At 40.2% G+C, this 15,532-nt stretch overlaps 1 protein-coding gene across 6 annotated transcripts in view; it reads left to right on the top strand.

The window, feature by feature from the left end:
- PSIP1 (PC4 and SRSF1 interacting protein 1) overlaps nt 1–15,532 on the top strand; it is a 105,973-nt gene that overhangs the window by 21,393 nt on the left and 69,048 nt on the right. For 5 of the 6 annotated variants that reach the window (XM_063455166.1, XM_063455165.1, XM_063455164.1 and 2 more), the window contains exons 3-5: nt 6,086–6,162; nt 9,411–9,549; nt 11,005–11,118. In XM_063455166.1, coding sequence (XP_063311236.1) covers nt 6,086–6,162; nt 9,411–9,549; nt 11,005–11,118 — 330 coding nt within the window. The remainder of the gene's footprint in view (nt 1–6,085; nt 6,163–9,410; nt 9,550–11,004; nt 11,119–15,532) is intronic. The other variant, XM_063455167.1, reaches the window with a different exon arrangement.

Raw genomic sequence — 15,532 nt, 5'->3', positions numbered from 1 at the left:
CGAGAGAAACTGCCACCAGGCGGTTGTGGAATGTGGCTCCTCCGATTGTGCCAGGATAACCAGGTGATGTGGTGGAATGGATGGATCTACTACGCTGGCAAGAGTGTGGGGGAAACCCTAGTTGCATACTAGATGTCTCCAGTAATCCAATTGGATTGCGGAACCTGCAACTGTGGTAGTCTAAGCACTCCCAAGGGAGCGTTTCATCAGAGTCCCAAAAACTGTATCTGTGTGGCGAAACAAGGATCTACTACTCTTGGAGACTTTGAAGCCCTGAGATACAAAAATGAGGGGAACTTAAATAGAGGTTGAGATTACCGTCCGAAGGCAACCTCGTTAAAGAGCGATATGGGGTAATTGGAACCTGCATAAATGAAGAGCCGTCACTGGTTGTAGCCACGTGGTTGAACGCAAAGGAGTCGAATGTGGGTCGAAGAGTAGACCGGTTGAAAAAACAGAATCAGGCCTTGTTGAGCGGGTCTGGGTCAGGATGTCCTTCTGTGGGACTGACTGTATAGGGAGAGAGGGGAGTAATCCGAATGACTGCATGTACAATGCCACTGCAGTCCAACTCTGCCAAAAAGCCAACAGATGGACTGATGGTATGCACTTAACATCGAAGATAGGGTATAATTGAGTGAGGCATCTAGGTCCCTGTGTTCGTGACTTTCTGAAGATTGTTATTCTCAAGAGTTGGCCATAGGCCAAGGGACCCAGGTCTTTGAACTCGAGGTCTGAAATCTAGGTATCCATACGAAGGAATACCACCCATCTTCGTCTAGAGTCCTGTGATCTTTTAGTGTTGCCTAATACGTATATAGAACGTAAAGTCCATTCACCAATGACCGCTGAATCCAGGGAACAGGTATTGCGAAACAAAGGGAGCTTCAACCACCCGTAGCAGGGACTGTGCCCGGGTTTTCGAGAATGTCGGATAGCATGTCCCGAGCCAGACACAGATCGTGAGCAATACTCCAGCGCGGAGGTCACGTCCCGACTTTGTGATATCTGTGTAAGATATCTTGATGTCGAAGAAGGGGTCTCCCATAGTCTAAGTTGGTACCTGAATAGGTGGATGAGTGAAAGATAAATCCAGGACTGCCTCCGTGAGGGGATTTGTGTACAGAGGCAGGGTCCTCCATATCCGAATCGTGTTCTCAGAGGAGTAGAGGATGTCCTGCCATATATCCCAAGATTGCTAACGGCTAGGGAACTCAAAGCCGACCTGGGACTCCGGTCTTTCCATGCACCCAGCGCGTACGGTGTATCTGTAGGCCGGGGTTGTGGGTTTTCCCCATTCCCGCCCTGTGAGTGAGGCATCAAAATCTCTTGCCTCCTTCGAATTGAGAAACTGCCTGAGGAGTTTGTCCACAACGGTGTGAATAATAAAAGCAGTGTGCGGTTGCCTACTCGATACAATGCAGATTATACCATAACGTACAGCCTCCAGGAGTATATCCAGAAGGGAGGTATAGGGGCACCAACAAAGTGGGCCAATCAAAGGCAGACAGACAGTTCAACAGCCCATACCCTGTCCAATAAGGCATCAGGGAAAATGTAAATATGGTGGAAGGGTCTCCCCCAGTAATACCACAGTGGGTATATCCTTAGTGGGGATACAGTGGCACAGACCAAGCAGGCCAATTATAGGAGCTGTAACAGTGACAGCCATCTCAAACAGGCAATACCATGCCTGATCGGGTAGCACCTATATAAAGAAAATAAATAGTAGCTGAGTCGTTAGCTCTAATGGAGGGGTTCTCTCCAATTTCCCAGCCGTTACAATGCAGCGTCTAAAAGAGGTTCCGGTGAGGTAGTCAGAACACTTACTGTAAGAGCGGTAACATCAGCGGCAAACTACAATATGTAGCACAAACATCCATATGGAGTTGAGTTTATAAGGAATGCCCCTCTAATAAGACACCAGTACCCTGTGCTGGTATAAGCCTGTAAGATGAACGAAGGCTGATGGTAGCAGGATAAATAACAATGTTGGGTAGTGTCAAGAGACTGGCTCGCCCTCCAATAAGGGAAACCGAATCCAGTACTGTAATAAACTGCAATGCTAACCGTAAACTGATGGGAACAGTATAAGTATTCATATTGGGCTGTGCATATGTGAGGAGCTCAGTAGCGGGTTGAGCATATGAGAGGGCCGCACTCTCTAATAATGTAATCAGTATCCATGTCAGCAGGGCCGCCACCCGGTTGCCATGGCAACGCTCCGCGGGTTTTGCACAAGTTATTGGAAGGGAAGAGGAGAAGCTGTGTGCTGCCTGGGCCCCCTCTGCGGTAAGAGGGAGCCGGGGCCCCCCACCACCGGACCACCAGGGATGGAATTAATTAAAACATTTTATTAAATTTTAAAAAAATTATGTGAAAATGCCCCTTCCTTCACTACAAATTTACACACACACTACATTCACTACACACTAACACACACTCTGCATTTATTACACACTAACACACACTCTGCATTCACTAAACTATGCACACACTCTGGATTCACTATACTGATACACACTCTGCATTAACTGTACACACAGCATCCACTACACAAACATCCTGTATTCACAGTACACACACTACATCCACCACAAATTGAAACACTCTGCATTCACTATACACAGACACTGCGTCTAATACACACACTACATCCACTACAGACACTGCATCCACTAAACACATTTCATATAGTACATACAAACACTACATCCACTACACAAACACACACTACATCACTGTACACACACTACATCTACTACTCAAACACACTCTGCGTTCACTATACACACTGCATCCGCTACACAAACACACACTATGCATTCACTGCAGAAACAGTATCTAATACACACAAACACTACATCCATTACACATATTCTAATTCACTTCCACTATACACACCACATTCAGTCCTGCATCATTGTCAGCGGACTAGGTAGGGCGTGGGCGGGCCGGGGGGGAGGGGGGCCCAGACCTTGTGCTTTATTCAGGGGCCCAAAAATTTCTGATGGCAGCCCTGCATGTCAACATCAGGCTGATGATATGAGGGCCACACATTCTAATTATAAAATTAGTGTCTTGCTCATATGAGAGGATGTCACCCTCTAATCATGCAAGGTGCATCAATATCAGCATTGGGATGAGGTTATGGGAAGCCCGCACCCTCTTATAATACAATTAGATTCCATTTCAACCTGAGGCTGAGTATATGCGAGGGGCTCACCCTCTAATGTAAGTCATTGCAATATCAGCTTTGGGCTGAGGTCATGAGAGGGGCCCACCCTCTAAGGAAATTACTCCCATTGTCAATCATATCAGAGGTGGACCAAACTGGGAATAAAAAATACTGACCGTAGTTGGAGTAACAATCCAACCTAGGGCCGTGCCCATGAGTCTAATAATGGAGTCAATCTGATAAGCTGCAATACCTAGAAAAATAAGCAATCTACAAACTGCTGCCTGGATCCCGCGCAAGTGTGCAGGATCCAAGATGGCCGCCGGTAGCCTTAGAAAACACTGGAGACATTCTCCGCGATCCAAAAGAGCCCGTAGTCTGAGGAGGCCGAGGTAAGGCCTCTCGACATTCCGAGCGAGAAGAGGAGAAAAAAAAAATAAAAACACAAAACAAAGAAACAGAACTAAAAATAAAGTTGAGACAAATGAAAACTTGTACATCAGAGGGAAGGTAATATAATGGAAAGGAAATTAAGACCGGTAAACCCAATAGGAAATAACAAATAAATATACATGACCTAGATATATCTACATAGAAATAAAAAAGATATAGGATATGCAGCTGAATACTAAAAGATTTTCCTGTGCTCCCTCATTGGTGTCTGAGAAATGGTCACTGTACGTGTTTCATTATGGTCCCGGAAGGAGCATTTACAGTGATCTATCACTGACAGAGGTACTTACCACAAGGAACCACCAGGGAGCAGGCCAGAAGAAAATGACGGAGAAAACACCACAAACATCGGCATGCAGCGCAACCAGAAAACCAAAGAAAACTATAAACACATAGGGTCGGGATGGTAAGCCTTGACATAAAGAGCAGTACACGGACTGCCTGAAGATGTCCTAACCTGACAGGGCAGGAAAGAAACCTGTGCAACTGGGGGGTACCCCCAGGCTGGGCTCATCACCCACCAAAGGGGCTCTGCATGCACCACAACGTGTCCTACAGTGAGGAAGAATACACCAAACAGACAAATATATGCCACCTAATGAAAAAATAGACCCCAAAACCCTAGGGCAGGCATGGGAGCAGATCACAGAAAAGAGGAGGGGTATAGACCTGAAAGGAAGTCTGTGGCACAAGATGAGTATGAAAGGAAGAGCAGATGCCAGTATAATACAATAAAAAGAAAAATAGAATCCCACGCAAAGGCAATTAACATAGGGATACCAAAAAACACATATACTTTCACACTTTAATGAATGGAAGGACTAAAAACAGTTTAAGGGAATTCCAACATATACCACCTATCTCACCAACACTTGTCATTAAAATTCCACTCAGTGCAAGGTTCCTTGGCTAATGTAGATGGATAAAAGGAGTTAATCCATGCAGTGTCACAATCCTGAACTTTATGACACTGGAGAAGGAGAATTAACATTTAGTATCAGGTTGGCTATAAAGGCCATGTCAGGGAACCCTGGCGCCAGAGAAGAAAGCTGAAGTAGCTCCAACATTGTGGGAAGGGCAGCGGTGACCCACACTCTCCCCTGTTGCCCGGGTGCACGTGCGCCGCGATTCAATGGTGTTGACAAAACGGATGCAGTGAGGGAGGGGGGCTTCAGCCGTGGGGATCTCGCGCAATAGCGTGAGGTCCAAGGAGGCCGTGGGGAAAGAACACGTGGGACCGCCGGAGATAAACTCCGTAGTCCCGGTGTTCAGGAAGTCGAAGGGTGCAGCAAGGAAGAAGCCACCGAGACTATGTAACACCCAGTAGCACAAATAAAATAATGGGGGAAAAACTTCAGTTGTTTGACAAACAACTACCAATAACAGAGTCAGAACAGTGTTAAAGCAGACAGACATTATCTTGCAAAGACATTTTGTAGCTCCTTACTGCAGAGTATAAAGAGGTGAAAGGGTAGATCAAGTCGGCCAGAGAAAGGCTAGACAAGCCTAAGGGAAAGATTAGATAGGAAAAACTAGGTAGAAATAATGGAATAAACAGGGGAGAGGGGAGCAAAACAAAACACCTAAAGTCAACCCACGATTCAAGTAGGCATATGTTAAAATTCACAGCCCCCACAAGAGCAGTAGGCAGTTGTACTCTGACCTGTACTGATGTGAAGTAACAAAGAAAGAGGAAGTTGTGTGGGGAGCAGAGTTTTATTGTACCTAACTTTTTTCTGATTGGTTGTTTTTTCTTTGTGTTAATGTGCTGCTGAGGAGTTCTAGTAAAGAGAGACATAAGCAAATATGAAGCCTCCTGTCATGTTGTAAAAAGTAATTCACATAAAGCAGATAACATGTGGAAGGGTAACTTAGAGCTATTTTTTAATGTGATATTTAAAGGCACACAGCTCATGTGAAAGTTGCATACTGTGTGCCCATACCCCCGTCCATCTCCAAATTCTTCACATTATTTATTTTATTAACAATTCATTTTTGTAGTCTTTGTCCACCCCCATTCTATCTATGTTGTATTGCGTATTCCTCTCTTCACTTTCCAAACCCCCTCACCTACTCTCTCTGTAGTGTGGTCAGGCAGTACAGAGACTGGAGGCGTTTAGTTTCCTCAGGTCCATGATCTGTCAGACTGATACATTTTACCTACCCTGTGAGTGGAGGTGGTAGGATATTATGTCATCCTCTCTCTGACTAATCAAGCAGAGAATATTGAACACTGTCTCAATACTACTCTGCTGCACTACAGTATGGGGCAATGCAAAGACAGGCTCGCCTAATGAGGGTAAATGTGATGAACCAGCGAAGGCACAGCAAGCTGAACAATTAGAAACTAGGCTCTCAGGTTGATGTTTAGGAGCACAATGGCCAAATTGGCTGCAGTGACTTTAAAAGAGAGAAAAATATATATACTCTCTAACATGTTATTTGCACTTACAGGTGGATGAGCTTCCTGATGGTGCTGTGAAGCCTCCTACAAATAAAATGCCCATTTTCTTTTTCGGCACTCATGAAACGTAAGTTCATTAGTCATTTGTTATGGGATTTTACTTTATTTCATTTTTTTAAAAATATTTTTTATTCACTCCGTTTGCTTGAGAAGCTTTTTATGTTCATCTTCTATAGGAAATACAATCAACAGGCTTTTCTGAAATGTATTTACGCTTAGCCAAAATAAATTCTTACAATGCATATTTCATATAATTTTTTTTTGGGTGGTCTTACCTTTTAAAATTACGGCAAATCAAAGTGTCAAGCACTATTATTTTTATTTTTGTTAAACTCACAAGTTTATTGTATAACAAAAAATTATCTTGACACCTCTAAAATGAAGAGATGACTAAAATAGTTTGATTCCCTATGGTAAATGAGTAGTTTTTTTTTTTTTTTTATGATATTTTTCTGTATGTAACATGGATCCTACTTGGCTTTTTTGAGGTAGATCTTCTGCTGTTTCTTAATAATTTGTTGGAATAAAATTAAGAGCTAATCTGGTCTGCTGTTGTAAGAGCCTTATTTTGGTTTAGGAAAGAAAAATTTACATTCTACATATTTTTACTACTATAAAATTGATCAATGCATATTGCTACAATTTCTGATCATTTTTGTTTCTACTTGATGTCTCAAATCCTTGACTTTGTGGTTTGTAGACGAGGCGTGTGACATATTTGCAAATCATTACTTTCTGTACACAACATATGTATGTTGCCAGTAGTTGGTTATCCTTGTGTGGTAGTACATTAATGATGATGTAAAATAATGGTACAGAACTGATCTTTGTATTAGTCCCTCTCTTCTGTGTACTCCCATGTGTCAATATGCCTCTCCACTTGCTGTCTTTCTTCCATTTCTGTTTATCACTGTTTTCTGCAACTCACTAACATGCTGGTTTCTTTACCCACCTGTTAAGTTTCTCTTGCACATTCCATGCTCTTTTCATGTTCTATCTACACTCCACTGATTTCCATCCCCTGCCATCTTCTACTGATGTGTATCTTTCTCATTGCTTTTGCTGCATATATTTCATGCTTGAACTCTATTACTCCACTGCAGAGTGGAATAGCCCTGGTGGCTAGTGTGAGGCTAGCTGTGTTTGCGCACTTGGAGTCCACGTGAGTGGGTAAGAGTGATGGGAGGATGTGCATCCTGTAGCTCTGAATAATTACACAGGAGCGGTCCTTGGTGCTGGACTCCCTTACAATTCTTACAATTTACAACCGTAAAATTCGTCACACTGGGCTGGTCAGGAGAGCTTGTTTCACTTCACAATTGGTTGTGGCTGAAGGTTGGAAATCACTGCTAGGAGAATGGGGGAACGTCAGAACATGTCTTATGCTGTGCCATGATAGTGTAGTCATCATCAACTTGGTCAATTCAAATGTACCTTATATTGATTTTCCTCAGATCAGTTTGCATTTAAACACAGTGCAACAAATCATATGAAGTCACATAAGGTTTATACACTGATCAGCTTAAACATTAAAACCACTGACAGGAGAAGTGAATAACATTAATTATATTGTTATAATGTCAATGGTTGGGATATATTAGGCAGCAAATGAACAGTCAGGGCCAAATAGTGATGGCTAGATGACTGGGTCAGAGCATCTCCAAAAGAGCAAGTCTTGTGGAGTGTTCACGGTATGCAGTGATGCAAGGCGCCCAAGGCTCATTCATACATGTGGGTATTGAAGGCTAGTCCGTATGGTCCGATCATACAAAAGGGCTCAAATTGCTAAAAACTTAATGCTAACCCCATATGGGAGATGGGGTTCTTTAAAGCCCATCGAGCAGGGCCCTCAACCCCCTCTGTTCCTGTACGTCCAGTTGTCTGATCTCAATTATGTGTCTGTTAGTCCACCCATTGTACAGCGCTACGGAATTTGTTGGCGCTATATAAATAATAAAATAATAATAATGATGAAGTTGTTAGGATACCTGCAGGTTACTGGTGCCACCTTATATTCAGGGGCCAACTCATTAACGAATGGTTTAACCCCAAAGGCTCCTGTCTTGTGCTGCTCAGCTCTGCCCCCTGAATTTCTGAGGCTTCAAATAGGAAGCCATAGACAGGGGTGCCACTGAGAGGCTGAAGTGAGACTCTCTGCATATCAGTAGCACCCAATTCATAAGTTGGAGTGAGAAACCCATATGTTTCACACTCTGTTTTGTAAATAGGGAGTTACTGATGGACTTCAGTTGACACTCTCTGTATATCTGTGGCTCCCCTGTTCAAAGTTTCTTGTTTAAATCAAGCAACAAAAAAATCAACCCGATTTCGCCAAAAAAACAGGGGGGAAAAAACCTTACACTGAACTCTCTCTCATAGCAGAGAAATGGCTTTCCCACGCTTTGCCAGCAATTCCATAATGGGGGAAAATTTCCCAAGCTATGCAAATCCATAAGAACCAAGTCTAGGGAGAAGCCATTTGGACTTTAATCTCAAACAGGGTTATTCACTAAACAGATGACCATTAACCCCCCTGAAGGTAAGCCAGCACCAGGGACCTTCTGGCACCATAACAACCTAATTTTCATGAAGTTCGTATTGTGCCTGGAGTGTCCCTTAAATATATGTTGATGAGGGCAAAACTTTGTAAAAGTCAATTGTTTAAAGAAAATTGCGATGCTTAACAAATATAAAGGGAATATGTAAAAAATACATAAATAATGCAATTCTTTCATCCCCCATCTGGAATAGGAGACCCATACGGGTTAATTATTTAAAGCCTGATATCATGCTAAAAAACTGTTAATATAACTTGTTGGAAAATGTTACATAAATTTGGAGAATAGGAAAAATATTCCAGTTTGTTATTCAGTTCCTTAATATTTGCTGTTTAGTGACTAAACCCTCTAGGCTGCTGGGGCCGAAGTAAGACCTGCTCTTTTCCAGACAGAGTATCAAACTTGCAAGAAGAAGGACTTGTTTATTGCATTAACTATTAACATAACACCATGACCAAAAAAAAATTGAAATTTTCACTGGTTCGAGAAACTTTGAAAAAGTTATCATCCCTCATGCATAAGTGCTTTGGCCTTCCGTTAGTTGTTCCATTCTCTACACGTTCTCCTGGTCTACCTAATTTTCCTCCAAATCCTTGATACAACATTGTGTGCACATGAAGCAGGTAGCTAAATATTAACCCTTCATGTTACAATATTTTTGCTTTCTAATATTGATTATTCAAAACCAATACTGAGGGAAGAATTTTTTTTATTTTTTTTTTATTTGGAACATTTTTTTGTTTTGTTTTTGTTTAAGTGCATTCCTGGGACCAAAGGACATATTTCCTTATGAAGAAAATAAGGAGAAGTATGCCAAGCCCAATAAGCGTAAGGGGTTTAATGAAGGATTATGGGAAATTGATAACAACCCTAAAGTTAAGTTCTCAAGTCCACAGGTAATTAAGAATAGAAAATTATGCTGGATTATTTTAATGTAATGTGATCTATTGTGCAAGGGTATTTTGTTTAGATTTTAGCCATTTTGCACTTTTGAAAATACTTGGGTAAATAAGTAAGAATGTTTTGTGAAGAAGCTTCCAATTCCATCAGAGGAGACTATCGGTACCAAGAGGACCACTCGTAATTGGTCACTATCAAATCGGTTGACTACTTCCCCCGTGTGTCCGGACACTTTTAGCACTAAAACCACTACAGTGGTTGTAGTTCTTATGGTGCTTGTAGTGTTCCTTTACGTTTTAAGAACAACAAGAAAAAAAAAATCTGTTCTTTGCTGCAGAGACCAGGAAGTGGCTCACTTAACATGCCGTTTCAAGGTAAACTGTTCCCACAATTTTTAATATCCTGTATACTAATCCGTAATTAAGAAATCAGCATTTGTGATGTGTGAAAATGGAATTAAATGTAGAGATCCACATATTAATCCTGCAACTGGGAGCCTCCATCTTGGCTCCCTGGCAATTATTGCCCTAACCTCTGTTCTTTGCATCTGGCAGGCAGCACAAAGAAAGCATACCTTAGAATTAAACAAGGTTACTTTTTCTTCTACGCCAAGGTTTGCCTTGTCTGACCTGAATTATGATGTGAATAAAATTTAAAAAAAATAATAATAATCTGATGGGAAAAACAATGGTTATAGAGACACTCCACTGCCTAAATACAAAATAAAGATCACTATTTAGTATGTTATGACTTATGCATTTTTTTCATTAGGGTATATCTCAAAACTGTTTACAAATTCTGTTGATCTATATTGTCTGCAGTCTTTGCAAGGCCTCACATTGTAACTCAGTCCAGACTTTCTGTGGCTGTCCAATCAGACTTCCCAATGCAGCTATGAGAAATATTTGCATGGCAGGTTCTCTGAACTTTTGCATGCCTCTTGAGTTTAGCTCCACTGAGCAAACCAAACCAGGAAGTAGCCAGACAAGGAACGTATGTCTGCTTGAAAGCCAGGGGGTTGTAACCAAGTAAATAATAAAAGTGCCAATTTCTATTAAAATCTGCACTATTTGCAAAATAAAAAATAGAGGATACACACACATTTCAGCAAGCTAAAGTGCTTTAGGGTTACGGAATGTCCCTTTAACATGACTTGTAGGAGAGTTTAAATGTTATTTTTCCCCTAAAAATTTACGTTTGTGTGAGTTACACTATGACCCTTTTACTGCCCCCTTGATCTCCTTCCTTAGTAAAAGTTAGTGCACGTAGTTGAAAGGATGCAGTTCACCAGCTTTGCATTAGATAACGTCAGAAAGCTCAAAACTATTTTTGTCTTGGGCCCCATGATACCAACTCACACTCTTACAGTTTGTATGTATTCCTTTTTTTAATGTGTCAGTAGCTGATTCACAAGTACTTTAGATGTGATCATTGTGATATTGTTGGTTTAGAATATTTTGGCAATCACCAGCGCTGCTGAAAGAGAGGCAGAAGAAGCACAAGAAAGTCTAGAAGAAAATGACGAGAAAGTGTCAAACAAGAAAAGGAAAATTAGCACAACTAAGGTATGGCTAGAAATGAATAGCAGCCCCCATTGCTGCATAATGCTTGGCTAGCAATTGTTATCTTGTATAAGCTTCAAATAATTGACTAATGTGAATAGAAAAGAGGTGAAGAGTTCCCTTAAATGGGAAGTCTGCTTTACTTGCCTAAAGTTTTCTCTCACTGACTGCCCCATCTTCCAGTTCTGCACCATTGCATACCCCTTGCAGAAGAAGCCGGCAGGTTATACTGAGCATGCAGTATGATGGTGTAAAACACAATTTTACTCTATTTGCACACTCAGCCAATCAGAGCTGTCCAAAATTGGACAAAATGCTGACTGTATGTTACACATTTAAAGGGACACTATAGTCACCAGAACAACTACAGCTTAATGTAGTTGTTCTGGTGAGTATAATCATTTATATGCAGGCATTTTCATGCAAACACTGCCTTTTACATTGCCCCTAGGGACACCTCCAAGTGGCCACTCCTCAGATGACCACTGGAGGTGCTTACATGTTTGTGTTCCTGACCCTATAGTGTTCCTTTAACCCCTTAAGGACCGCTGACGGTTCAGGACCGTCAGCGGTAAAACGTGCGTTTGGACCGCTGACGGTCCTGAACCGTCATAACGGTTTTGGGCAACTTACCTGATCGCCGTCGGTCCCACGGCGGCGATCAGCTCTCCTCCCGGTCCAGGGGGACTGCCTGTCTGCCCGGGCAGTCCCCCCTCGGCAGATCAGGACCCCACGGCCATGTGATCACTCGATCACATGACCGCAATAGGGGTCCATGTGTCTGCCTGCAGGGGGACTGTCTGTGCTGACAGGCAGTCTCCCTGCATCTGTAAAATCATAAAATAAAGTGTAAAAAAAAAAAATCGGTGTAAAAAAAATATGTGTATATATATATATATATATATATATATATATATATGCTATATATACATGTATTATATCTATATATACCTATATATAATATATGTATATATATCATATATATAATGTCACACTAAGTGCATTTTTATATTTATATATACGTATATTAATATAAAAATACACTTATATTTAAATTACACACGAATATATACAATATATATAATAACTATATATATATGGTATATATATATTATTATAAAATACAAATAATATGTTAATAAAAATAAATAACAAAAAATAAAAATAATTTTTAATAATTAAAAAAAAATTATATATATATATTCAATTTTATTCTAACAGTATTTTGATATTGATATATATATTTATATCAAAATACACTTAGAATGTAATGATATATATATCTATGTATAAATAAATAAATAAAAATAATACGAAATATACATATGTCCACATACATAATTACATAAATAATTTCATAAATATACACGTAGACGTCAAATATATAAATATGTATATATATTACAATTCTACGTGCATATTTATGTAATATTTTTACCTAATTAAGTAATTTTAATGATTGCAATTTGAGGGACCTGCCTGCCAACCCAGGCCAAAAGTCCAGATAATTTAATTTGCTAGCACTGTGTTTAACCCTGTAACTTTCTATGACACCCTAAATCCTGTACATGGGGGTACTGTTTTACTCTGGAGACTTCGCTGAACACAAATATTAGTGTTTCAAAACAGTAAAACATATCACAGCGATGATATTGTCAGTGAAAGTGAAGTTTTTTGCATTTTTCACACACAAACAGCTCTTTCACTGAGGATATTATTGCTGTGATATATTTTACTGTTCTGATACACTAATATTTGTGTTCAGCGAAGTCTCCTGAGTATAACAGTACCCCACATGTAGAGGTTTTATAGTGTTTGTGAAAGTTACAGGGTCAAATATAAGGCTTGATTTTACTTTTTTTTTTTTTATTGAAATTTGTCAGATTGGTTAGGTTGCCTTTGAGAGCGTATGGTAGCCAAGGAATGAGAATTAGCCCCATGATGGCATACCATTTGCAAAAGAAGACAACCCAAGGTATTGCAAATGGGGTATGTTCAGCCTTTTTTAGTAGCCACTTAGTCACAAACACCGGCCAAAGTTAGCGGTTTTTGCATTTTTAACACACAAACAAATATAAATGCTAACTTTGGCCAGTGTTTGTGACTAGGTGGCTACTAAAAAAGACTGGACATACCCCATTTTGAATACCCTGGGTTGTCTACTTTAAAAAATATGTACATGTTAGGTGTGTTTCGGGGATTTATGACAGATAACGGTGTAACAATGTCACTATTGATACATTTAAAATATATATATATGGAAACAGCAATTTCCTACTTGTATTTATAGGCCTATAACTTGCAAAAAAAAGCAATAAAGCATGTAAACACTGGGTGTTTTTAAACTCGGGACAAAATTTTGAATCTATTTAGCAGTTTTTTTCATTAGCTTTTGTAGATAAGTAAAAGAGTTTTCAAGTAAAAGTCCAAAAACATGTTTGTTTGTTTTTTTTTCCACCATATTTTGTTATTTTTTTTTAAATACAATATATGACATAATATAAATACTGGTATGTAAAGAAAGCCCTTCTTGTCGTGAAAAAAACAATATATAACTTGTATGGGAACCGTAAATGAGAGAGCGGAAAATTACAGCTAAACACAAACACCACAAAAGTGTTAAAACTGCTCTGGTCCTTAACGTACAAACATCGCAAAAACAGGCCGGTCCTTAAGGGGTTAATAGCAAGGTCCTTTCATGTTTCAATGTTTCTTTGTTTTTTTGTTTTTTTTTTTGTCTCCACACACTGTTAATATACACTGCAATTTATGTAACTTAACATTGAGTTTTTACAAACTTGTTATATAATGGAAATAACTAGAGATCATCTCTGCTGCATTGCAAATGTCCCTTGCTTCCCAATTCCTAGCGTTCCTTCCAGATTCCTAGCGTTTCAATCTCAAATTCAAATGTATTTTCTTAAACCTAGATAAAGGGCTGTGTTGAAAAATGCATCACTGATTGTTATACTTGCTTGTAACAATTCAGACAGACACTGTGGACTCCATAACCACTACAGCATGTTGTAGTATGTTATGGAGCAAGGAATCTCTGCGTGCCGACCTCCATTTACAAACCGTTTGACACTTGCCTTGGTGCAACAGACGCCAGTAGTCCTTCCAGTCACACTTGATTTGATAAAGTATTAAACACTATTCATTGGCTGACAGTTATTGTTGGTGATTCTCAGACAAGCAATACAGTTTAAATCTGAAATGAGTGATAATGGCTGGATGAACTTGCCAGTTATCAGACCAACTCAGACTTTAAAGATCATGGGCACACAATACAGCACGGAAAGTGCCAAACCGTTTGATCACTAGATCATTATGGCCAGGGGATTCTTTGCACTGCTCTGCAGTGGGTATGTTGACTAGAGTGTTCCTTTAAGCAGATTCAAGGCTGTTTTATTAAAAAAGTTAACATCCAAAGATCTCTTTTAAAATTATATCATTCATGGTAAACTTGTTCACTGACTGCACACATTACTGTTCACAATATAAGATGCTATTTTAAAGAATTATATTTTCCTCTAGAATTCCTAATTATAGATGAGATGTTTTCCTCTAATGCTTGGAGCTTGTCACTCCTCTCTGAGGTTGGCCAACTTTGGATGAGAATTGAAACTCAAAGAAACACTATAGGGTCTGGAACACAAACATGTATTCCTGACCGTTTCGTGTTATAGACCCCATCTTGCCCCCTAAAGATAGTAAAATCTGAAATTTATTCCAGTCTATTGCTGCTGGTGAGCCTGATCTGCCTCCTTGGCCGACATCATCAGAAGTGGTGATCTCAGACAATTACAATGACTTCCTAGAGGAAAGCATTGGATTGGCTGATATTGTCAAGGAGGCAGATCAGGCGCAGAGCCAGCACAAGCCAAACGCAGCCCTGGCCAATCAGCATCTCCTCATAGAAATGCATTGAATTTATGTATCTCTCTATGAGGAAAGTTCAGTGTTTTCATGCAGAGGGTGGAGACACTGAATATCAGCGCTGAACATTGTGCAGCACTGCCCCAGGAAGCACCTCTAGGAATGGCCACTGGAGGTATTTCTAGGCTGTAATGTAAACACGGCCTTTTCTCTGAAAAGACATGGTTTACTGCAAAAAACCTTCAGAGACTGACTATACTCACCAGAACAAATACAAAAAGCTGTATTTTTTTTTCTGGTGACTATAGTTTTTAAGTGAGCTGATGTAAAGTGCCTGATCAAAAATTTTGGCCAGATAATAGGGATGCTGTACCAAAATACTTAAATACCGAATTAAAGGGACACTCCAGGCACCCAGACCACTTCTGCCCATTGGAGTGGTCTGGGTGCCAACTCCCAGTACCCTTAACCCTGCAAGTGTAATTATTGCAGTTTTCATAAACTGCAATAATTACCTTGCAGGGTTAACTCCTCCTCC

This window comes from Pelobates fuscus, chromosome 5, assembly GCF_036172605.1.
Source record: "Pelobates fuscus isolate aPelFus1 chromosome 5, aPelFus1.pri, whole genome shotgun sequence".
Taxonomy (NCBI): Eukaryota; Metazoa; Chordata; class Amphibia; order Anura; family Pelobatidae; genus Pelobates; species Pelobates fuscus.
Note: the sequence above shows the minus strand (reverse complement) of the source record. Positions and strands in the feature narration are given on the sequence as shown.